The sequence below is a fragment of the Stegostoma tigrinum genome, chromosome 40, assembly GCF_030684315.1.
Source record: "Stegostoma tigrinum isolate sSteTig4 chromosome 40, sSteTig4.hap1, whole genome shotgun sequence".
NCBI lineage: Eukaryota > Metazoa > Chordata > Chondrichthyes > Orectolobiformes > Stegostomatidae > Stegostoma > Stegostoma tigrinum.
Window position 1 is genome coordinate 9,825,588 of NC_081393.1, and position 24,639 is coordinate 9,850,226.

At 42.0% G+C, this 24,639-nt stretch overlaps 1 protein-coding gene across 5 annotated transcripts in view; it reads left to right on the plus strand.

Annotated features, from left to right (window-relative positions):
- The window catches only part of LOC125448084 (transcription factor COE2), a 246,260-nt gene that overhangs the window by 154,666 nt on the left and 66,955 nt on the right, over window positions 1-24,639 (plus strand). For all 5 annotated transcript variants that reach the window (XM_048523092.2, XM_059641079.1, XM_048523091.2 and 2 more), the window contains 2 exons: window positions 22,275-22,405; window positions 24,154-24,280. In XM_048523092.2, coding sequence (XP_048379049.1) covers window positions 22,275-22,405; window positions 24,154-24,280 — 258 coding nt within the window. The remainder of the gene's footprint in view (window positions 1-22,274; window positions 22,406-24,153; window positions 24,281-24,639) is intronic.

Genomic DNA, 24,639 nt, shown 5'->3' on the forward strand with positions numbered 1-24,639 from the left:
TTGCTGTGCACGAGAAAAAGGCAAAGGGTGAATTTTCCAACTTACACGTGACAGTTCATTATTCAAATAGAACTATTTAATGTTCGATTCATTTTCTTTCTCCTCTGATGGTCAAATGACCTGTTTCTGTTTTAGCTAGTGGTTTCACCATTGGAATTTCGCTATGCAAAATGTCAGGTGCACAGACATATGCTTTCTATCCATGCAGTAATCGCATTGCTGAGACACTGGTTGGGATTATGGCCTTAACAGTCACAACATCTGTAAAATTAAATTCAATTTGTACTTTTACAAAGAAAACCTAAGGAAATCCCAATACCCATACGCATAGAACTGCCAGATATTTTTGGGAGCAGTGATGTAACCATCCGATGCCAGATACAAGTAATTGTAGGCTGATTCAACAATCTGTTCAGAATTTGCAGAATGGATCAGTTCATTGCGTGGAAATTGCTTTAAATGATAAAACCTAGGCTCTTTACAAGTTTAAAAAAAAGTCGGTTGAAGTTGACACATTGCAAAAAACTGGAAACTTCAAGGACAGAAAGAATTTGCATTTTGGTGGTACTTAGCATCAGCACTTCAGACAATTAGTTAAACACAGAAATCACAGAATCATAGAATCCCTACAGTGAGGAAACAGGACCTTCGGCCCAACAAGTCCACACCAAATCAGTTCTACCTCAGTCAGGCCCAACAAGCAGCAATGAGATCATGTGTTTTTGTGCTTAAAAACTGAGATTTAAATAGAACATAGAACATAGAACATAGAACAGTACAGCACAGAACAGGCCCTTCAGCCCACAATGTTGTGCCGACCATTGATCCTCATGGATGCACCCTCAAATTTCTGTGACCATATGCATGTCCAGCAGTCTCTTAAATGACCCCAATGACCTTGCTTCCACAACTGCTGCTGGCAACGCATTCCATGCTCTCACAACTCTCTGCGTAAAGAACCTGCCTCTGACATCCCCTCTATACTTTCCACCAACCAGCTTAAAACTATGACCCCTCGTGCTAGCCATTTCTGCCCTGGGAAATAGTCTCTGGCTATCGACTCTATCTATGCCTCTCATTATCTTGTATACCTCAATTAGGTCCCCTCTCCTCCTCCTTTTCTCCAATGAAAAGAGACCGAGCTCAGTCAACCTCTCTTCATAAGATAAGCCCTCCAGTCCAGGCAGCATCCTGGTAAACCTCCTCTGAACCCTCTCCAAAGCATCCACATCTTTCCTATAATAGGGCGCCCAGAACTGGACGCAGTATTCCAAGTGCGGTCTAACCAAAGTTTTATAGAGCTGCAACAAGATCTCACGACTCTTAAACTCAATCCCCCTGTTAATGAAAGCCAAAACACCATATGCTTTCTTAACAACCCTGTCCACTTGGGTGGCCATTTTAAGGGATCTATGTATCTGCACACCAAGATCCCTCTGTTCCTCCACGCTGCCAAGAATCCTATCCTTAATCCTGTACTCAGCTTTCAAATTCGACCTTCCAAAATGCATCACCTCGCATTTATCCAGGTTGAACTCCATCTGCCACCTCTCAGCCCATCTCTGCATCCTGTCAATGTCCCGCTGCAGCCTACAACAGCCCTCTACACTGTCAACGACACCTCCGACCTTTGTGTCGTCTGCAAACTTGCTGACCCATCCTTCAATTCCCTCGTCCAAGTCATTAATAAAAATTACAAACAGTAGAGGCCCAAGGACAGAGCCCTGTGGAACCCCACTCACCACTGACTTCCAGGCAGAATATTTTCCTTCTACTACCACACGCTGTCTTCTGTTGGCCAGCCAATTCTGTATCCAAGCAGCTAAGTTCCCCTGTATCCCATTCCTCCTGACCTTCTGAATGAGCCTTCCATGGGGAACCTTATCAAATGCCTTACTGAAGTCCATATACACCACATCCACAGCTCGACCCTCATCAACCTTACTAGTCACATCCTCAAAAAACTCGATAAGGTTTGTAAGGCATGACCTACCCCTCACAAAGCCGTGTTGACTGTATTTGATCAAGCCATGCTCTTCCAGATGGTCATAAATCTTATCCCTCAGAATCCTTTCTAACACCTTGCAGACGACAGACGTGAGACTTACCGGTCTATAATTGCCGGGGATTTCCCTATTTCCTTTCTTGAAGAGAGGAATTACATTTGCCTCTCTCCAGTCCTCAGGTACGACTCCAGTGGAGAGCGAGGATGCAAAGATCTTCGCAAGTGGCGAAGCAATTGCATTTCTCGCTTCCCAAAGCAGCCGAGGACAAATCTGATCCGGGCCTGGCGACTTGTCAATCTTAATGTTTGACAAAATTTTCAGTACATCAGCTTCCTCTATCTCTATCCATTCCAGCATGCACACCTGCTCTTCAAAGGTTTCATTCACTACACAGTTCGATTCTTTCGTAAAGACAGAAGCAAAAAACTCATTTAGGGCTTCCCCTACCTCCTCAGGCTCCACACACAAGTTCCCTATGCTATCCCTGATCGGCCCTACTCTTTCTTTGACCATTCTCTTATTCCTCACGTAAGTGTAAAATGCCTTTGTGTTTTCCCGGATTCCTTCTGCCAAGCCTTTCTCGTGCCCCCTCCTGGCTCTCCTCAGACCATTTTTGAGCTCCTTCCTTGCCTGCATGTAATCCTCTCTAGCTGAACTTGACCCTAGCTTCCTCCACCTTATGTAAGCTACCTTCTTCCTTTTCACTAGAAGCTCCACCGCTCTCGTCATCCAAGGTTCCTTTATCTTACCCCTTCTTGCCTGTCTCAGAGGGACATATTTACTCATCACTCCCAACAACTGTTCCTTAAACCATCTCCACATGTCTATAGTTCCCTTACCATGGAACAACTGCTCCCAGTCCATGCTTCCTAACTCGTGTCTAATCGCATCATAGTTTCCTCTTCCCCAATTAAATATCCTCCCATTCTGCCTAATCCTCTCCTTCTCCATAGCTATGTAGAATGAGAGAGTGTTATGGTCACTATCACCAAAATGCTCTCCCACCACAAGATCTGATACCTGCCCCGGCTCGTTTCCGAGCACCAAGTCTAGAATGGCCTCTCCCCTCGTCGGCCTGTCAACGTACTGCGTTAGGAAACCCTCCTGAACACACCTTACAAAAACAGCTCCATTCAAATCTTCTGCTCGAAGGAGGTTCCAATCAATATTAGGAAAGTTAAAGTCACCCATTACAACAACCCTACTGCGTCCACACTTTTCCAAAATCTGTCGACCTATGCTTTCTACAATCTCCCTGCTGCTATTGGGGGGCCTGTAGTAAACCCCTAACGAGGTGACTACTCGCTTGCTGTTCCTAATTTCCACCCATACTGACTCAGTAGGCAGATCTTCCTCGACAATGGAAGCTTCTGTAGCTGTGATACTCTCTCTGATTAGTAGTGCTACACCCCCTCCTCTTTTTCCCCCCTCCCTATTCTTTTTAAATGTTCTAAACCCTGGAACATCCAGCAACCATTCCTGCCCATGAGAAACCCATGTCTCTGTTATGGCCACAACATCATAGCACCAGGTACTGATCCATGCTCTAAGTTCATCACTTTTATTCCTGATACTCCTTGCATTAAAGCAAACACACTTTAACCGATCCCTTGGTTCCTTCCCAGGAAAATCCTTCCCACTAGCTGGTCTACCTCTTGCTACTGCCTCACCTGCATCAACGCTCACCTCTGGTATACAGCTCAGGTTCCCACCCCCCTGCCATACTAGTTTAAACCCTCTCGAACTACTCGAGCAAACCTTCCACCCAGGACATTGGTCCCCTTCCAGTTCATCTAATGTCATCTAAATTTTGGAAAATAGGTCATTTTGGACCACCTGAACAGGTTGACAACATCTTTCTTTCACCTGACATCCCTGGTAACACATTCATTCACTGAGTAACGATGATTGTTGCACTTAGGCAAAGTAATGCCTTTCTGATCTTACTTCAATGTTTCAGTTTCATAAATACTTCATGTTAGTTATGTGCAACTGCATGGGACAGTACACTCAAAACATTGGGCAAAAAATTTAAGTTTTGGCCACAACTGATGGCATTATGAAGAAGTATTAAAGGCCTCACTGATATAATACATTGTCCTTGCCTGATTTTAAAAATTTGTCAAATTTTTAAAGCAATTAACCAAGCCTTTATGGAGGGCAGATGTCCATGATCCAAAAAATTGGCATCAATAGCTATGATGTTCAGTCAGAGATGCCACTAGGGAGGCCTGGAATGGAAATATCTCAGTGACACATTGAAGATGTGCTGATCTCAGGTTGGTCTCTGAGTGCATTGTCAGGGGACAGGAGGTTGCTTCCATTCAAGTGGGAGAGCTCAATTTAAACAATGGAAAAATAACCATACTTCGCACAAACATCCTTGATCCGAAGAAGAATTAATTTTCTTCTTAGCCATAAGCAAAATAAAATATGTCATCGACACATTTATTTCTGATCCCGAATAGAGGTCAATATTGAAAATTTTCTCCCAAAAAATGAATAACCATGCTCAAGCAAATTATCTGTCTCATTCACTTTTCTGTGTGAGGATGCATTCAAGATTTAGTTAAGTAAGGATTAACATGACTAGGTGCTGGAGGGACATAGGGATTCACCTCTGCAACCCAGGCAATGGGAATAAATGACAGTCTGATGGCAGGAAGAAACCTATGAAATTAATTCAAGACGGTTTCACCCCAACTCTCAAAGATATGGTCATCAGGTCATAAACCAGACTATAAACTGCAGTTCACTGGAAACTATGGCAATTTGTAGCCTGGTGGAAAATGGACAAATATCTTACAAAAGAAACAGAGAATTTTTTTGACATTGAAACTGAACACTGTCGAGTGGCCATAAAAATTTTACTCTGTGCTTAATTATTTTAAGTCTACTGGATGCCTCAAATATAAGTGGCCCTTTCCAAGAATTAACAACACCCACTTTGAAGGTAAGGAAAATAGAGTTAAAAATAAAAAGATTGAGCGAAGTGTTCTTGAAGAACATAAAATATCGTTTACTTGTTTGGCACTCATGATAAACAATCTGAACAAATTATTCTAGTACATGAAATATAACCCACCAAATGGTGACTAAAGGAGGAACGGCTCCCAAATACATCAGCTTTTGTCTTCCAGGCTTCAAAATATTCTCCCAACAGAGAATAGGACTTGTTGTTTATGTTCTTATTTTTAACAGAGCCTTCTGTAATTTGTAATATTTGAGTGATCAGTCAACTTATGGAGACACATGGAAAAAACTAGATTCAGAATTAATGCAAGCGTGAACTGTTAATGAGCTATGCCTAAGTTTGACGTATTATGCAAACATTAGCGATGTCTCTCAAGGTTCTAACTCCCAAATGTCCTGCCACATCATGGAAATTTTAGTGATGCTTTGAGACGGTCCAGTTCACCAAAAGTTCTACAGTGTTATGTTAACTTGAACAAGGTTTTTTAGGCTTCTAAGATTTCCAATGATTTACAATAGTCAGGAATCAGCAAGAAAGTCTCTCTGGTCCAAATGCTCAGAAGTACACTGGAAATCTCAAAAACACTTGTACAGAGCAGTTGAAAATGTCCATTGTCCAAAGGTAAGTAGTGCAAGGCAATGTTCATGTGTTGTAATGGGTTAAATTGTTTAAACACCAATGCTGCACTGCAATATATGATTAAATCAGCCAAAAATTTGCAGTGCTGTTAATTTCCTGTCAGTGACCATGGTGTTGTGAATAAAATCGCAGGAATTAGAGCAAGCAAACAGTTCATTCTTTTCTTTCTTGACTGATCGAAAGTGATTGACTTGCTGCTCAGTCACAGCTTGAATATTTGGCATACTGCCAGAACTCTTCACGCTCTCCTCTGACCCTGTCAGCACTAAGCTAGAGGTGATGGATTGAGCTTGGATGTCGCCTTGAAACCATATAGCTTCTGACAGGGTGAGAAATTGTGAAGTTGAAGACAGAATGTGATTCTCTCCTACATGATACGTTCAGCTCCAAATGGAAACATGCATCCAGATTTCCCTGTGATACCGTATTAAGTAGCTACAGCTGAACTTCAGGAAATGCTCGTCTGACTGTGGCTGGGATGGTGACTGAACTACTTTAACAGGGTGTGAGTGAGAAGTATGTAAAGAAGCATACCTGCCTCTTCTGAAACACATGCTCATTAATTGGCCATATGAGCAGATACATATTTACCTCTTAACATTCATAATAATGGCTCAAAGCTGACACTTGAGTAGCTGCATATTACATTAATGCGATGAGTCTACAATTATGCCATCTCCTTTTGCTTTAAAGTTATTTCCATTTTGTGTCCTCTCTCCTCATTCAAAGTGGTTTTCTCTGTTTTACTTTTACTTCCTGGCTAGGTCTGGAGTCATTGTGCCTCTCATAACATCACATAAGTCATGCCATTATATCACCAGCAAGGCCTCCTGATTGTGCTGCTCAAGTTGGTACCACTATTTCTGTGCCCTGCAGGCAAAGGCAATTTTTTAAAAACAGTCCTCTGTTCAGGTCCTGAAGTAAACTTTGTTTCTCATCTTTGCTTTAGTTTTTGTTTTTTAAAATTTTGTCTGTTGTTTGTATCAAGACTCAGTTTTTTTTAAAATCTTACTCTGGTATACTGTACTATAGAGTATTTTAGCTGTACAGGTGCAACAGTTGAGGAACTCGCACTGTACCTGTACTAGGCTGTTAATGTTTTGAAAGACTTCTCTGCAAACTCGAAGCCTGCTTTCTACACTGATGCTTTCTTTGTTTCATTTTACAAATGGATTCAGCTAGGATTGCACATGCTACAGATGTCTGGCACAGCATTTCAAGTTTTACATTGACTTTTTGGGCAAAAATTGTTCTCAGCAAACAAATTATGGCTTCAACATTGATTGCTATTGCAACCAAGTCTCAAAACCAGCCCAGCCTGTCTCTGCCTCCCTAACCTGTTCTTCCTCTCACCCATCCCTTCCTCCCACCCCAAGCCACACCTCCATCTCCTACCTACTAACCTCATCCCACCTCCTTGGCCTGTCCGTCTTCCCTGGACTGACCCACCCCCTCCCTACCTCCCCACCTATACTCTCTCCACCTATCTTCTTTTCTCTCCATCTTCGGTCCGCCTCCCCCTCTCTCCCTGTTTATTCCAGAACCCTCACCCCATCCCCCTCTCTGATGAAGGGTCTAGGCCCGAAACGTCAGCTTTTGTGCTCCTGAGATGCTGCTGGGCCTGCTGTGTTCATCCAGCCTCACATTTTATTACCTTGGATTCTCCAGCATCTGCAGCTCCCATTATCACTCTCACTTCAAGTCATTTCACTTCAAGCGTTTCACAGGGCCCTAACTCCAACTTGAAGTGAGGACACCCTGCAAGTCTTTTCTGTATTCATTCTGTGATTAATTATTTGCATTTAGACAGGGCCAGAGTTTGGCTGCCAAGCTTGTTTTCAGTGGCCCAAGTGAGTGACAAGAAAAGAAAATGACTCATTAGGAGAGTAGGCATGAAGCGTGTCGAGCCCTGTCATCTTGGCCTGGAATTAAAACTGTTTCAAACATATTTAATGATTTCATAAAAAATACCAAGTTTTCCCATACTTTTAATGTCAGTGCTGCCAAGAAACAAGTGGAAAAATTATGTTCTTTGAGGATAAACTTCAGGATCAAACAATCTTGCTACCAATCCATGTCAGATACACTCATGTAAAATTATCACTTGGTATTTGAAACATTAGTGAATAAAACCAAACCCAACAACAGAGTGAGAACACAAATCCTGAGCTTCCATTATTTCGGGGAATATAAAGACTGCCTGTCTTCTGATCGCTTACACCACATTTCAAGTTCACAAACCTAAATGTCAGCTCAAAGAGGAGCGCACACTGAACAGACAGAGTTCTCTAAAAACTTACAGGAAACTATTTTGAGGCAGCATGAATCTGTAAAATCTTGGTAAGATGATAATTTTCAGCAAGCTTTTCGCACAGGAAGTTCACAGCAAGATTGTACAAGACCACACAGAACTGCGAAAAAAAGATGCTAAGTTAAACTGTTTTTTGAAGGAATTGCTGTAATCGTGCTGTGTTGGCCAAAATGATAGGATATTATACCCTGGATGAACTTGAGAAACTTTCAACACTCCAGCTTAATCACAAACAGACAATCAAAATATTAATAGTGCAAATTTTGAAATATATTTATCAGTATTAGGACCCTTAAGTTTTAGTCAAATTCCAAGCTGAACTGGAGGCAAAGTCAAGTTTTTAATGAGTTGCACAGTGTGTTGTGGTAACTAGGAGAGGTTTCAGATTTTCATGAAACATAGAAACTAGGAGCAGGAATAGATCATTTGGCCCTTTGAGCCTGCTTCTCCATTTAATATGATCACGGCTGATTATCCAACTTGTATCCATTTCTGCACCTTTCCCATGTCCTTTGATGTCCTAAGATCATTGGCCTATGCTGAATTTACTGATTCCACTTGGGTTACAACTGACCTTATGGCTCCTGAGCTTGGAAGTGAAATAGATCAGGCAATACACACAATTCAGCAATTCACCAATGTCATTTTTGTTAAAGGTGCATTAGATTGATCACAGCTACAAGGCCAATTGCTTTGGATTGCTGATTCTTGATCTAAAAATAACTTTTTTTTTTACTTTCTACTGCAGCATGGATATGCAACTCTGCCCACTGTAGTTTTGTCAAGAGCTTCATTTCGCAAACCACAATGCAGAGCATACAGAAGCAGGCCACTTGATGCAACCAGTCCATGGTGCCATTCATGTTCCTCTGAATCCTCCTCCTATCCTTCTCCATTTAACTCTTAACGGCTTCACTATCTCCTTGCTTTCTTTCTCATCTGCTTACTTAGGTTGCCCTCAAGTTCAATTCCACTATTTCCTCACTTAAGATTATGGTTGTCCTCCTGAAAATCACAATGGTAAATAAAACATTGGCTCCCATTGGAACTGACATTTAAACTGCAGTTCAGTTCTGTAGAACATGCCTTATCAGAAAAATATTCAAACATTATGCACTGTAAGTTGAACTTTTTTCTAAACCTTGCAACTGGGGAGTTAATGGCTTAGTAGCAATGCTACTGGACAATTAATCCACAACTAATGTTCTGGGGAGATGGTGTGAGATTCCAATGCAACAGATGGTGAAAGTTGAATTAAGTGAAAATCTGGAAGAAAAACTTAGCCTAATGGTGACCATGTAACCATTGCTGAATGTTGTAAAAGGCCATTTGCTTCATTACTGTCCTTTAAGGAAGGAAATCTCCCCTCCTAACTTAGTCTGACCTACATGTGACTTTAGACCCACAGCAAAGTGGTTGACTTTGAAAAGTCCAGGGGCGATCAGGGAAACAAATACTGGTCTAGCTAATGATGCTCACATCCCATGACCAAACAAAAGATTACCCCCTTCTCACCAGCCACGCACTGACTTCCAGGTTGTAGCCTCTTCCCAATTATTGAAGTCTCAGTTGTGACCTTTCCCTCACTTTCCAACCTCCCAGTTACAGACTCCCCATCCTGAGCCCAACAGATCCAGATTCAGTTCCAACCCAGAGCTCCAGTGTCACAGATGTGTGAGTCCTCGTGCTTGTTAGCATTTCAGCTTTTATAGACTTTCTTTTCAAATGCTTCCACTCACAGATTCCCTCTCCTGAATCCTTGCTGGGAGCAAGGGTTCTGTTGGGACAACATTGAAAGTTTTTTTTAAGAAAATGGAATGAAAGATACAACACTTTTAGCCCATGGGATTTGTACTTCCATGGCATTGGAGCTCCAGCTTTGGAATGGAAAGAAATGCAAGACTAGAAAAGCAAAATACAAATAGATGAATTAGGGTGAGGGAAGAGGCATCAACTTAGAGGTCAGGGAAGGAAGCCGCAAAATTCAAAGGTCAAGATTTATTTTCTCTATTCATTTGTGGGGTGTGGGAATTGCTGGCTAGCTAGCATTCCTTGCCCATCCCTAGCTGTCCTTGAAAAGGTGGTGGTGGGCTGACTTCTTGAACTGTTGCAGACCTGTTGTAATTTGATCCACAATGCCATGAAGGAGGGAATTCCACAATTTTGATCCAGTAACAGTGAAGGAATGGCAATATATTTCCAAGTCAGCAAAGTGAGTGACTTGGAGGGGAACTTGGAGGTGGTGGTGCCCTTGTCCTTCTCGATGAAAGTGGCTGTGGGTTTGGAAGGTGCTGTCTGCGGATATTTGGTGAATTTCTGAAGTGCATCTTGTAGATAGTACACACTGCTGCGACCAAGCATCAGTGGTGGAGGGAGTGCATGCTCGTGGATGTACTGCCAATTAAGCATCCTGGATGTGTCAAACTTCTTGAGGGCTGCACCCATCCAGGCAAGTGGGGAGTATTCCATCACACTCCTGACATGTGCCTTGTGAACAGGCTTTGAGGAGTCAGGAGGTGAGTTACTTGCTGCAGTATTCCTAGCTTCTGACCTGCTCTTGTAGCCACTGTGTTTATGATGTGATTCCAGTTGATTTTCTGGTTAATGATAATCTCCAGGATGTTGATAGTGGGAGATTCAGTGATGGTAACTCCATTGAATATCAAGGGGTGGTGGTTAGATTGTCTCTTACTGGTGATGGTCAAAGCCTGGAAGTTGTGTGGAGCTTGCCACTTGTCAACGCCAGCCTGGATATTCTCTGGATCTTGTTGCATTTGGACACAGACTGCTTCGCTGTCTGAGAAATCACGAACGGTGCTGAACATTGTGCAATGATCGGTGAACATCGCCATTTCAGATCTAATGATGGAGGGAAGGTCATTGATGAAGCAGCTGAACATTGTTGGACCGAGGACCCTACCCTAAAGAACTCTTGCAGAGATGTCTCGGAGGTGAGATGATTGACGTCCAACAACCATGTCAATCTTCCTCTGTGTCAGGTGTGATTCCAACCACCGGTGCATTTACCTCCTGATATCCATTGATTCCAGCTTTGCTAGGGCTCCTTGATACAGCCAAGATGTCAAGGGCTGTCACTTTCACCTCACCTCTGGAATTCAGTTTTTTTGTCCATGTTGAACCAAAGCTGTAATGAGGTCAGGAGATAAGTGGTCTTGGTGGAACCGAAACTTGGCTTCACTGAGCAGGTGTGGTGTGATCACACTGTTGATGATACCTTCCATCACTTTACTGATGATAGAGAGTAGACTGATGGGAAGGTGATTGGCTGGGTTGCAGTTTTCCTGCTTTTTGTGTACAGGACATACTTGGGCAATTTTTCAAATTGCTGGGTACACACCAGTATTGTAACTGTCCTGGCTCGGGGAAGCGGCAAGTTCTGGAGGACAAGTCTTCAGTACTTTTGCTGGAATGTTGTCAGAGCCCACAGATATTGCAGTATCCAGTGTCTCCAACTGTTTCTTGATATCACGTGGAATGAATCGAATTGGCTGAAGACTGATATCTGTAATGCTGGGGACCACTGGAGGAGGCCACACAACACTTCTGGCTGAAGATTGCTGCGAAAGCTTCAGCTCTGTCTTTTGCACTGATGTGCTGGGCTCTTCCATCATTGATAATGGGAATATTTATGGAGCCTCCTCCTCCAGTGAGTTGTTTAGTTGTCCACCACCACTCACGACTGGATGTGGCAGGACTGCATAGCTTAGATCTAATCCTTTGGTTGTGGGACTGTTTAGCTCTGTTTATCACTCGCTGCTTTTGCTGTTTGGTGTGCAAGTAGGCCTGTTTGGTGGCTTCACCAAGTTGATACCTCATCTTCAGGTATGCCTGGGACTGCTCCTGGCATGCCCTCCTGCACACGCCATTAAACCAGGGTTGATCCCCTGCTTGATGGTAATTCTTGAGAGGGGGATCATGCTGGACCATGAAGTTGCAGATTGTGCTAGAGTACAGTTCTGCTGCTGTTGATGGCCCACAGTGCCTCATGGATGCCCAGTCTTGAGTTGCTGGATCTGACCCATTTAGCACGGTGATAGTGCCACACAACATGATGGAAGTTATTCTGAATGTGAATGTTGGACTAGGTCTCCACAAGGACTGTTCAATGGTCTCTCTTATTGATACTGTCATGGAAAGATGCAACTCCAGCTGGCAGATTGGTAAGAATGAGATCAAGTATGTTCTTCCCTCTTGTTAGTTCCCTTACCATCTGCCACAGACTCAGTCTAGCAGCTATGTCTTTTAGGACCCGACCAGCTCGATCAATGGTACTGCGGCCAAGCCGCTCTTGGTGGTGGACATTGAAATCCTCCACCCAGAGTACAATTTGTGTCCTTGTCAAGCTCAGTGTTTCCTCTAAGTGTTGTTCAACATGGAGGAGTACTGATTCATCAGCTGAGGGAGGGCTGTATGTGGTAATCAGCAAGAGGTTTCCTTACCCATGTTTAACCTTAAGCTTTGAGACTCCATGGGGTCCAATGTTGAGGATTCCCAGAGCAACAACCTCCCAACTGTATACCACTGTGCTGCCACTTCTGCTGTGTCTGTCCTGCAGGTGGGACAGGACATATCCAGGAATGGTGATGGCGGTTTGTAAGGTATGACTCTGTAAGTATGACTCTGTCAGGTTGTTGCTTAGCTAGTCTTTGAGACAGCTCCCCCAGTTTTGGCACTCGCACCGAGATGTTACTGAGAAGGACTTTGCAGGGTCGTCAGGGCTGTTTCAGCCATTGTCTTTTCCAGTGGCTAGGTTAATGCCAGGTGATCTGTCTGGTTTCATTTCTTTGAGACTTTGTCATGATTGGCACAACTGAGTGGCTTGATAGGCCATTTCAGAGGCCAGTTGGGAGTCAACCATGTTGCTGAGGGTCTGGAGTTAATGTAGGCCAGACCAAGTGAGGATGGCAGATTTCCTTCCCTGAAAGATATTAGGAAAACCAGATGGGTTTTTCTAACAATTGGCAATGATTTCATATTTCAGTAGATTCTTTCTTCCAAACTTCAGTTGTGCTCATTATTGAATTCAAATTTCACCATTTGCGTGAGTGGAATTCGAACCGAGGTCCCCAGATCATGAGCAGGGTTTCTGGATTAATAGTCTAGCGAAATACCACAAGGCCATCACCTACACCTAGGAGTGCAAAGAGATCACAACTGGTCGGGCAGGGATGGGGATAGAATGGAAGTTGGGTATCAGGGAGGAGAAAAGGCAGAACTTAGAAGTCACCTATGGAGTGAGACACCAAATGGGTGTGCAGGAAACAACATTCAACAAATTGTGCAATGTTGAACAAGATGATAGCCCATTAAGTTATCAATGTTAAAGTGAAACAATGTTTAACAGGGGAACTTTAAACAAGAACATCTTGTATATACTTTTTAAGGTATGCTGTTCCCCCAGTTGATGCTCACTCAAATGTCTGAAGATAACACCATTGTACATGATGAGAATTGGAAAAGATTCATGGGTGAACAGAGCTTCATTACAGAGGATTTAACAATCGTTGTACGAACGCAAGGTTTTGTTTTCAGCTTTCCTCTTGATAATTAAAGGTTCATTCCCACTATTACTTAATTGATAAGTTAACATAAGTACGAAAAAAGCTTGAAGGATTATGTATCATAGTTAACCAGTAACACCTTTGGGACTTCGAAAAAAGAATTAGTTTATCCTACTTCTTGAAGTCTTGGTTTGTGATTCACAGAGAAAGAGAGGTAAGGAATGAGAGAGAAAATTAGAGTTTACGCATATGGGCATTGATGACAAGAACAGCACCTTTTATCAATTTTTGAGGATGTGACTAGAAAGGTTGATGAGGGTCGAGCTGTGGATGTGGTGTATATGGACTTCAGTAAGGCATTTGATAAGGTTCCCCATGGAAGGCTCATTCAGAAGGTCAGGAGGAATGGGATACAGGGGAACTTAGCTGCTTGGATACAGAATTGGCTGGCCAACAGAAGACAGCGAGTGGTAGTAGAAGGAAAATATTCTGCCTGGAAGTCAGTGGTGAGTGGGGTTCCACAGGGCTCTGTCCTTGGGCCTCTACTGTTTGTAATTTTTATTAATGACTTGGACGAGGGAATTGAAGGATGGGTCAGCAAGTTTGCAGACGACACAAAGGTCGGAGGTGTCGTTGACAGTGTAGAGGGCTGTTGTAGGCTGCAGCGGGACATTGACAGGATGCAGAGATGGGCTGAGAGGTGGCAGATGGAGTTCAACCTGGATAAATGCGAGGTGATGCATTTTGGAAGGTCGAATTTGAAAGCTGAGTACAGGATTAAGGATAGGATTCTTGGCAGCATGGAGGAACAGAGGGATCTTGGTGTGCAGATACATAGATCCCTTAAAATGGCCACCCAAGTGGACAGGGTTGTTAAGAAAGCATATGGTGTTTTGGCTTTCATTAACAGGGGGATTGAGTTTAAGAGTCGTGAGATCTTGTTGCAGCTCTATAAAACTTTGGTTAGACCGCACTTGGAATACTGCGTCCAGTTCTGGGCGCCCTATTATAGGAAAGATGTGGATGCTTTGGAGAGGGTTCAGAGGAGGTTTACCAGGATGCTGCCTGGACTGGAGGGCTTATCTTATGAAGAGAGGTTGACTGAGCTCGGTCTCTTTTCATTGGAGAAAAGGAGGAGGAGAGGGGACCTAATTGAGGTATACAAGATAATGAGAGGCATGGATAGAGTTGATAGCCAGAGACTATTTCCCAGGGCAGAAATGGCTAGCACGAGGGGTCATAGTTTTAAGCTGGTTGGTGGAAAGTATAGAGGGGATGTCAGAGGCAGGTTCTTTACGCAGAGAGTTGTGAGAGCATGGAATGCGTTGCCAGCAGCAGTTGTGGAAGCAAGGTCATTGGGGTCATTTAAGAGACTGCTGGACATGCATATGGTCACAGAAATTTGAGGGTGCATACATGAGGATCAATGGTCGGCACAACATTGTGGGCTGAAGGGCCTGTTCTGTGCTGTACTGTTCTATGTTCTATGTTCTATGTTCTATCTTTGATAAGATATTGCTGAGCTATTTTCACGGCTTGCAGTTTCACTGACTACTCTAATTAAGAGCTAACAATGTTGTTTATGGCACTACTGGAGTCAGAAACAGGTGAGGACAGCAGGCTTCCTTCCCTGTAGGACATTGTAGAACCATCTGGGTTCTTCTCACAATCCCAAAATAAAAGGAAAATACACTGGATACTGGAGATCTGAAGTAAAAACAAGAAGGGTGATCTATATGGAGTCTAGTGAGGCTCTCAAAAAAGTTCCACATGGTAGACTGGGTAGCAAGAATAGATTGCATGGAATACACGGAGAACTAGCCATTTGGATACAGAACTGGCTTGAAGGTAGAAGACAGAGGGTGGTGGTGGAGAGTTGTCTTTCAAACTGGAGACCTGCGACCAGTGGTATGCCACAAGGATCGTTGCTGGGTCCATGCTTTTCGTCATTTATATAAATGATTTGGATGTGAGCACAGGAAGTATGGTCAGTAAGTTTGCAGATGACACCAAAATTGGAGGCGTAGTAGACAGCAAAGAGTACAAAGAGTACCTCTGAGAACAATAGAGCCTTGATCAGATGAGCCAATGGGCCAAGGAATGGCAGATGGAGTTTAATTCAAATAAATATGAGGTGCTGCATTTTGGAAAGGCAAATCAGGGCAGTACTTATACACTTATTGTAAGATCGTGGGGACTATTGCTGACCAAAGAGACCTTGGAGTGCAGGTTCATACTTCCATGAAAGTAAAGTCCATCAACAGGATACTGAGGAAGATGTTTGGTATGTTTGCCATTATTGGTCAGTGCCTCGAGTATAGAAGTTGGGAGGTTATGTTGTGGATGTACAGGACATTGGTCATGCTATTTTTGGAATACTGCCTGCATTTCTGGTCTCCCCACTCTAGGAATGATGTCGTGAAACTTGAAAGGTTTCAGTAAGATTTACAAGGTCGTTGCCAGGGTCAGAGGGTTTGAGCTTTGGGGAGAGGCTGACTAGGTTGGGGCTATTTCCCGTGAAATGTTGGAGGCTGAGGGGCGACCTAATAGACCTAATGAGGGCATGGATAGGGTGAATAAGCAAGGTCTTTCCGCTGAGGTGGAGGAGTCCAAAACTAGATGGCATATGTTTAAGATGAGAGGGGAAAGATTTAAAAGGAACCTAAGGGGCAACTTTTTCATGCAGAGGGTGTGTGTATGGAATGAGCTGCCAGAGGATATGGTGGAGGCTGGTACGACTACAACATTTAAAAGGCATCTGCGCGTATATGAATAGGAAGGGTTTTGAGGGATACGGGGCAAATGTTGGCAAATCGGACTAGATTGATTTAGGTTATCTGGTCAGCACGGAAGAGTTGGACCGAAGGATCTGTTTCTGTGCTGCAAGCTCTATGACTGCAAATACTTTGAAGAAGAATCACATTGGACTTGAAATATTAACTCTTTCTTCTCTTCAAAGATCCTGTTCGACCTAATGAATTTCTTACACATTTTCTGTTTCCATTTCTGACAAAAACCTGGTAATTTTAGATGAAATATAACAGACTCTGACTTGTTATTCCAGATTTATCTAATTAACTGAAAGCAATATGCAAACAGCTTTGGCGAGATTTGAACTCATCTTTGCACTAACACACGCTATTTTGCTGACAGGCAATCATTATTTAAAGTTTTAGCAAAGATTTGTAGCTCGGGTTGTGGGTGAGGTTGTTGACTTGCTCTCAGTGGTGGCTTGTTTTTGTTCAGACATTTCGTCACCGTGCTAGGTAACATCATCAATGAGGCCTCCAAAGAAGCAATGTTGTACTACTCCACTTGGAACTTGTACTGCCCAGTCCATTATGGTGAATAGTGTAATTTCCAGTTTCATTCTGTATGGTTTGTATATGGGGTCCAATTCTATATGAGACTGAAACACATAGTCAACAGATCACCCCATTCCACCCACTTAACCCAAGAATTCCTCAAGACCCTCAAGAACATAAAAATCAGTGACGGACGAGATTATGGTATCCATTGACGTCACAGCATTATTCACGTCAATCAATATCCCACTAGCTAAAGAAACACTGGTCACATTACTGGGGGAAGCTGGAATACAGACCTGCAGCTCCATCAGCAATGATAACATACTTAAACGACTGGACTTCTGCCTCACCACACACTTGGCCTTTAATGGTCAAGTGTACCAACAGATCAATGGCACATCTTTGGGGTCACCCATCTCAGGGCTTATCGTTCAGGCAGTCATGCAAAGACTAGAACACACCACCCTCCCCCGCATTCACCTAAACTTGAATCTGATACATAGACGATACATTTGTCATTATTAAATGCAACAAATTGGAAGAGACCCACCGCCTCATCAACAACATATTCATGGGATTATATTCACAAAAGAAGAAGAAATCACCTTCTGTTTCTGGATGTTGAACATGTGACCAACGGGGAGTTCCAAACCTCAGTATACAGGAAAGCAACACACACTGACCAAGTCCTTAACTTCCAAAGCAACCATCCCAATGTCCACAAAGCTGCATATGAACACTATTTAAATGGACCACCACCCACTGCAACACTCCAGAACTATACAGGAAAGAGGAAGACTATCCGTACAAAATCTTCACTAGGAATGGATATCCCTGCAACTTCATCCACAGATGCCTACTGAATAGACAACAACAAGAGGACACAGGATGCCCTAACACACTGGCCACACTGCCCTAAATAAAGAACATATCAGAATTGACAACGAGACTCCTAAGTTGATGAGGAATCATGGTAGCCCACAAGCCCACAGCCACTCTACAACAAACATTCACAAGGATTAAGACCCCATTCCCACAACATGCAGAACCATAACAATTTACAAAGTACCATGCAATGACTGCCACAAACATTACATCAGACAGATAGGAAGTAAACTAGCCATCAGAATCCATGAACATCAACGAGCAGCAAAATGACATGATGAACATTCCTTAATATCAGTATACTCGGACAATGAAGACCATCAGATTAACTGGGACAACATAACTATAGTAGTCAAGCCAAACACAGAAACGCACAGGAATTCCTGGAGGCATGGTTGACAACCCAAAATGCAATCAACAATTATCTTGAGTTGGACCGCATATACAAACTATACAGAACAAAACTGGAAATGACACTACTCACCATAATGGACCAGACAGTATAAATTCCAAGTGGAGTAAAACAACATTGCTTCATCAGAGGCCTCATTGATGATGTTACCTAGCATGGTGACGAAATGTCTGAACAAAAAGAAGCCAACTCAGCGAGCAAGCCAACAACCTCATAATTATTATAGGGAAATATGACGAACATAAATGATCACCTATCAGCAATTCACATGGACTGTCAGCATTTAAAATTTTAACCAATTTATTCGAAGCAGATTTGTGGCTCAGTTCAACAATAGCCAGGAATTGAGGGAGTGGCAATATCACTGAACAAGTAATCTTGAGGGCCATGCAAATGTCTGCTGATATTAGTTCAGGATGGAAGTGGCGAATTAAGAGCCATGAAATTATCACTGATTATCGAAAACCAATCTAGTTTATTCATGTCCAGTGGAGAAGGAAATCTGCTCATCTTGGTTTACCTACATATGACTGTTGGCCTAGGACAAACTGGTTCAAAAAGTGAAAAAAAATTCAGAGCAGAAATCAGCTGTTCAGCCCTTTGTCCATTTACCTACAAATCTTTCCTATTCATGTATCTATCCAAATGTCTTTAAAATGTTGTAATTGTACCCTTATCCACCACTTCCTCAGGAAGTTCATTATACATGCGAACCAACCTCTGTAGAAAAAATCTGCCTCATGTCTTTTTTAAATATCTCTCCTCTCACCTTAAAAATGTGCCCTGTAGTCTTGAAATTCCCCATCTTAGGAAAAAGACAACTACCATCAACTCTATCATGATTTTATAAATTTCTATCAGGTCATGTCTCAACCTCCTACGCTGCAGTGAAAGAAGTCGCAGCCTATCCAGTCTTTCTTTAAAACTCAAACCTTTCATGTATCTGGCAACATCCTGGTAAATCGTAGGCAGGTAGGACGAGTTTAGTTTGGAATGATGTTCAGCATGGACTGGTTGGACCAAAGGGTCTGCTTCTGTGCTGTGTGACTCTATGACTCTGTAATAAGATCATGGTTGATCTGTTTGTGTTCCAATTTCCATATTCCTAATCATGTCCAACAGCCTCCTGCGTAAAATAATCAGTCAACCTTGAAAAATATTCAGTGATCCTTCCGTGGGCCCTTTAAGGTAAATCACCCAAGAGGAGTACAGAAATGAAAATTAGATGGACAGGTCATACTAAGTTAACAAGACTCCACCTAAATTTCTTGTGATTTCTGGAGAAACAATCTAACAAGGTCTTCGAGGGATCCACAATGCCTCCCTCCAGATTTTATTTCTCTTCACTGTGTCCTGATAATGCTTAGATTCCTCAAGTGTCAGGAATTAAAATTTTCTGGAGAAAATCATTCTTATGCTTCCAGCACTTGCATCTCTTATCGATTAACCACCACTCCTGCAAAGTGAGGTCTGCCTACTTATACTCCTTTCCATTGCAGTTAAGAAAGGAAGGCTTGATATCCCACGTCTCATCAGACTATCAATCTAACTGTTGGAAAACAGGCAGATATTCAGTCTGCCTTGGAACTAAAATTTTTATGCTCGTTAGTCTTTGCTTCTGTTTCTGATTGCCATGATTTATGACAATAGAAAACAAGCTAGTGAAGATAATTATTCTGAGAGAAATGTTTGAAAATGTTCAAATTATCAAGTTAGATCCCCATTATCCTGCTCTCCAACACAGCCTCGTGACCATAGACATGACAGCATACGGATGTCCATGTATAATTTTGAAAGCAGTTTCCAAATGGTGAAGATATTTCTACTGATTCTAGATGCCCGTCTTGTTAGCAAACCACAAGTCTCCTCAGCAGGAATCAAAAGTCAAACACCAAGAGTACCTACCAACGGTGGTCATGTGCTTGACGACATGCAGAATATACCCTACTCCCCAACACTATAGCTGCTGTATCACTTCTCAACGTTGCCTTGCATTTCAGCACTTAGTATCCCACTTGCAGATCTTCTTCTCTGCCTGTAGACCTTCCTGTCAATCTAGACATGTATTGTCATAATTATAGATTCCACTGAATATTAGCACTACATTGTACCAGTTGGAAACTCTCACCTGGACTCCAGATTGTAAGATATCAATTTCTGACTCTTTCAAGCTTACTTACTTGATTGCAGCATTTGTAAACTTTCCCAATCAAACCAATGATGCTGTAATGCTTCTACTGTCCCAGTTCACCAGCACTCTGCTGTGAGATTTTTAAACTATTCTCTGTACTTTGACTCATCAAGTAAAAGCTGACAATGTTTGCAAAATGTTAAAAAGCTTGACTAGAAAATAGTTAAGATTTAAACTGATAAGTCCCCCCAACTGGATACACAGGGGATGTTGTGTGAATTCTAAAGTAACAAATGGGAGTAAGCAGAGGATTAAACTCAGAAAGCTAATTATTCTTGAAAGTTATATTGTTTTCAACTAAACTATCTCGACAAAAAGAAGGACATTAAAGTGGATGAGAAGTGTTCAAAGAATAATACGTGCCCATGTGCCACCTGGCTTATGTGGCATTTTACTTCTTGTCCCTCCTTCTCTAGTTCACAACAAAATAAACATTAATCAGTGGGGTCATGATGCCAGATCCAGAGAAAATCACTGTAAATGGATAGAAATGCTCAGTATACACTTCAGATTGTCAAATAATTTGCTACTCTACAGGACTTAGTATCCCTCAAAGGTACCTAGTGTAGAATATGTTCAAAACTGTATTCTTCAAATTTCTGATCTTCATTATCATTTTTGAGAATTACATTGAACACATATTTTAACTCACTGGCCTCCTGAAACGAATTAAGAACCCGACCACATCACATTTTGGTTGTTGACATCTGTCAAAGTATTTTGGTAGCTGCACAGTTCCTTTGACAAGTAGTTTGATTGTTAAGAAATATCACTTAAGCTGAGGCCATCACTTTGAAAATGCTACAAATAGACACAATATCTATCATTGTCAATTTGTCAGATTGTTTCTGAGAGGAATACAACAAAGTTTCACAAGTTTGATCCTTGGGATGAACAATTTGGCGTATGAGTAGAAATCGAGAAGACTTGACCAGTACTGTTAAGTAGAAGTGTTCCCATTGAAATGTATAATATTTTAAGACCATTCAGCAGGCAGATGATTTCTATGCTTGGTGAGTTCAGAACTCAAGTGTATGAGGCTTTATGGATGGAGATGAAGAGGAATTCTTTTGCTTACAGACTTATGAATCTTCAAAATTCTTGACCTTCACAGGGATGTGATGCTCAGTCATGGAGTACGTTACACACTGAGAAAAATGCTTAGATATCAAGGGAGTCAAGCGATATGAGGCTAGAACAGAAAAGGAGACTTGTGGAATAAAATCAGCCGTGATTTTACTCAAGAACAGAAACAGAAGTTGATGGAAAACCTCTGATGAAGGGTCTAGGCCCGAAACGTCAGCTTTTGTGGGATGAAGGGTCTAGGCCCGAAACGTCAGCTTTTGTGCTCCTGAGATGTTGCTTGGCCTGCTGTGTTCATCCAGCCTCACATTTTATTATCTTGGAATTCTCCAGCATCTGCAGTTCCCATTATCTTTGATGGAAAACCTCAGCAGGTCTGGTGGCACCTGTGAAGAAAAAAATCAGTGTTAATGTTTTGGGCCTGGTGATCCTTCCTCATTTCTGAGGAAGGGTCACCAGATCTTAAATGTTAAGTCTGATTTTTTTTTCTTACAGATGCTGCCCAATCTGCTGAGCCTTTCCAGAAACTTCTGTTTCTGTTCTTCATTTATATCATCCACAGTTATTTTGGTTTTTATGATTTTACTCATGGTTGAAAGAGGTTCAGGAGCCTCTTCTTGTTTCAAGTTCTCACATTCTTATAGGGGTAATGAGTCATTTTGAATAATAACCTTAACCTCAAAGTAAGAACGAAAACAACTATTTGAAATCTTTAGATTATAGGAAGAAGGCAGGGTAATGGTTCCAACATCACACAGTTTGCGGTACTGGGGAAAGAATGAAAATAACTAAGTCATGATTTTACCATTGTTAATGTGGGGCCAGGTTGATGAAAAGGGAATAGGATGACCTGCTTGGAAATGAAAAGGAACCAGGGAAAAGGCAAGGGAACAGTGTAATGAAAGATAAAAATGCAATTAATCTAATTTCTTCACTCTCGTAGCTACACCATGCATCAAAGCCATCAGCCCAAGTGAAGGTTGGACAACTGGGGGTGCCATGGTCATCATTATTGGGGATAATTTTTTCGATGGATTGCAAGTTCTGTTTGGCACCATGCTTGTTTGGAGTGAGGTAGGTTACCACTGAAGCAATCATTCTTTTTAGGCAAACAAATTTTGATCGACTTTGATAAAACTCATTCAAATGGACAGGTTGGATTAAAAGATGATGGATGAATTTGAGAATTCCTCAAGTGTTTTTTGAATGGCCTGTAGTTCTGTTCTGAGTTCCAATTCCCTTACTCATGGTCTAGTATGCCAGCTATGATTAGGGCTTTGAAAGTCTGTTCAGCAATATCCGTGCTTCCTGATGTTTCTATTAGTAATGTCGCTGTTTGTTATGAACTGGGGCCATTAAGATCAAGAGAATCCCAGGCTCTGAATGAAAAAACTGACAGTATTGTTGCTAAGTTTGCAAATGATACAAAGACGGAGGGACAGTTAGTGTTAAGGAAGTTGGGAGGCTGTAGAGGGATTAAGACAGGCTAGGAGAATGACAAAGAAGTGGCAGATATGGGAAAATGTGAGGTTATGCACTTTGGTGAGAAGAATAGAGAGACAGACAATTTTCCAAATGGGGAAGGGCTTTGGAAATCTGAACTACAAAGGGACTTGGTATTCCTTGTCAAGGATTCTTTGACGGTTAACATGCAGGTTCAGGCGGCAGTGAGGAAGGCAAATGCAATGCGTGCATTCAGTTCGAAATAGCTAGAATACAATAACAGAGATGTACTACTGAGGCTGAATAAGGCTCTGGTTAGACTGCACCTGGAATAGTGTGAGTAATTTTGGGCCTCATTTCTAAGGAAGGATGGGCTGGCATTGGAGGGAATCCACAGGATGTTAACAAGAATGATCCTGGGGATGAAGGGTTTTTCATACAAGGAGTGGTTGATGACTCTGACTCAGTACAGGATGAGGTTTAGAGGGATGAGGAAATTATCTGATTGAAACTTACAGAACACTGAGAGGCCTGGATATAGTTAATGTGGCAAAAGTGTTTCCATTATTAGGAGCGACTTGGATCCAAGATAGAGCCTCAGAGAACTATGATGAGGAGGAACTTCTTTAGCCAGAGGATCGTTAATCTCTAGAAGTTATTTCCACAGAGGGTTGTAGAGTCCAAGTCATTCAGTGCGTTTAAAACAAAGGTAGATACGTTCTTGATTGTTAAGGGAATGAAGAGTTCTGGGGAGAAAGCGGAAGAATGGGGTTGAGAAAACATATCAACTATGACTGAATGACAGAGCAGACTTGATAGGCCAAATGGTCTAATTTTTCTATAACTTATGATCTAATGGCTCACTCTAGTTAAATGATCAGTTCATTAAATTCAGTAAGATCAGCATAAAGGGAGCTACAATTGGTTGCAGTAGATTACTGAGCTGAAATGAAAGCAGTTCATCAGCATTCCTACTTTTGTTTACCACTTACCGACCCCAGCCAGAAACTGAATCTGTGAAAATCATGGAAAAATAAGACAGGCCCAAGTTAAAACATCTCACTCCCCAGGTTCACACAGGAAAGATATCACATTGACTAAGGTGCATGAAGTTTGCCAAGTCCTGTGGAACTGTACCCCAGTAAATTAGAGAAGGAGGGGAAATCATTTTGATAAATAAGTGGAATAATTTCAGTTCTGTTGCAGAGCAATCAGCAGAGTCTAGCATGGCACTCAAAAGTTGGTCCAACTGAAGAATTTGGATGGCTAACAGAAATAAGTCAGATTTTGAAAAAGCTGTAAGTGAGTCACAGTTAACTTGATGAGAGCTACAAAGCAAAATTCGGATCCAAACACCTTTTCCTTCTCATGCCTTTCAGCTCATTACTCCCCATGCCATTAGAGTACAGACTCCTCCTCGACACATTCCAGGAGTGGTGGAGGTCACACTTTCGTACAAGTCAAAACAATTCTGCAAAGGTGCACCTGGAAGATTCATTTATACAGGTAGGTTGACTTATGGCAATTTTGAAAGAGTTTCACAAAACAGAGAAAGAATTGCTCAAGCAGTGGGATGAGTGCTGATGAGATAGGTATAATAGCATGGAAGCCTCCTCTGTCTGTTGGTTGTGAGGGTTGTCTCAATCCAAATGTTACACAATCCACAACTATCCACAGCTCAGCACAATTGGACATTAAGTTGACAATTTTGATCAAGGGAAATTGAAATGCACCACATTACTGTCATCAGGTATTAATTTCTTAAGAGTAGCTATTGTATAATGATTAGAGATAATGAGGGAAAATATTGTCCTGCTGATATGATACTACATTTGATTAAAGAGGATTTGTTATCAATAAGAATT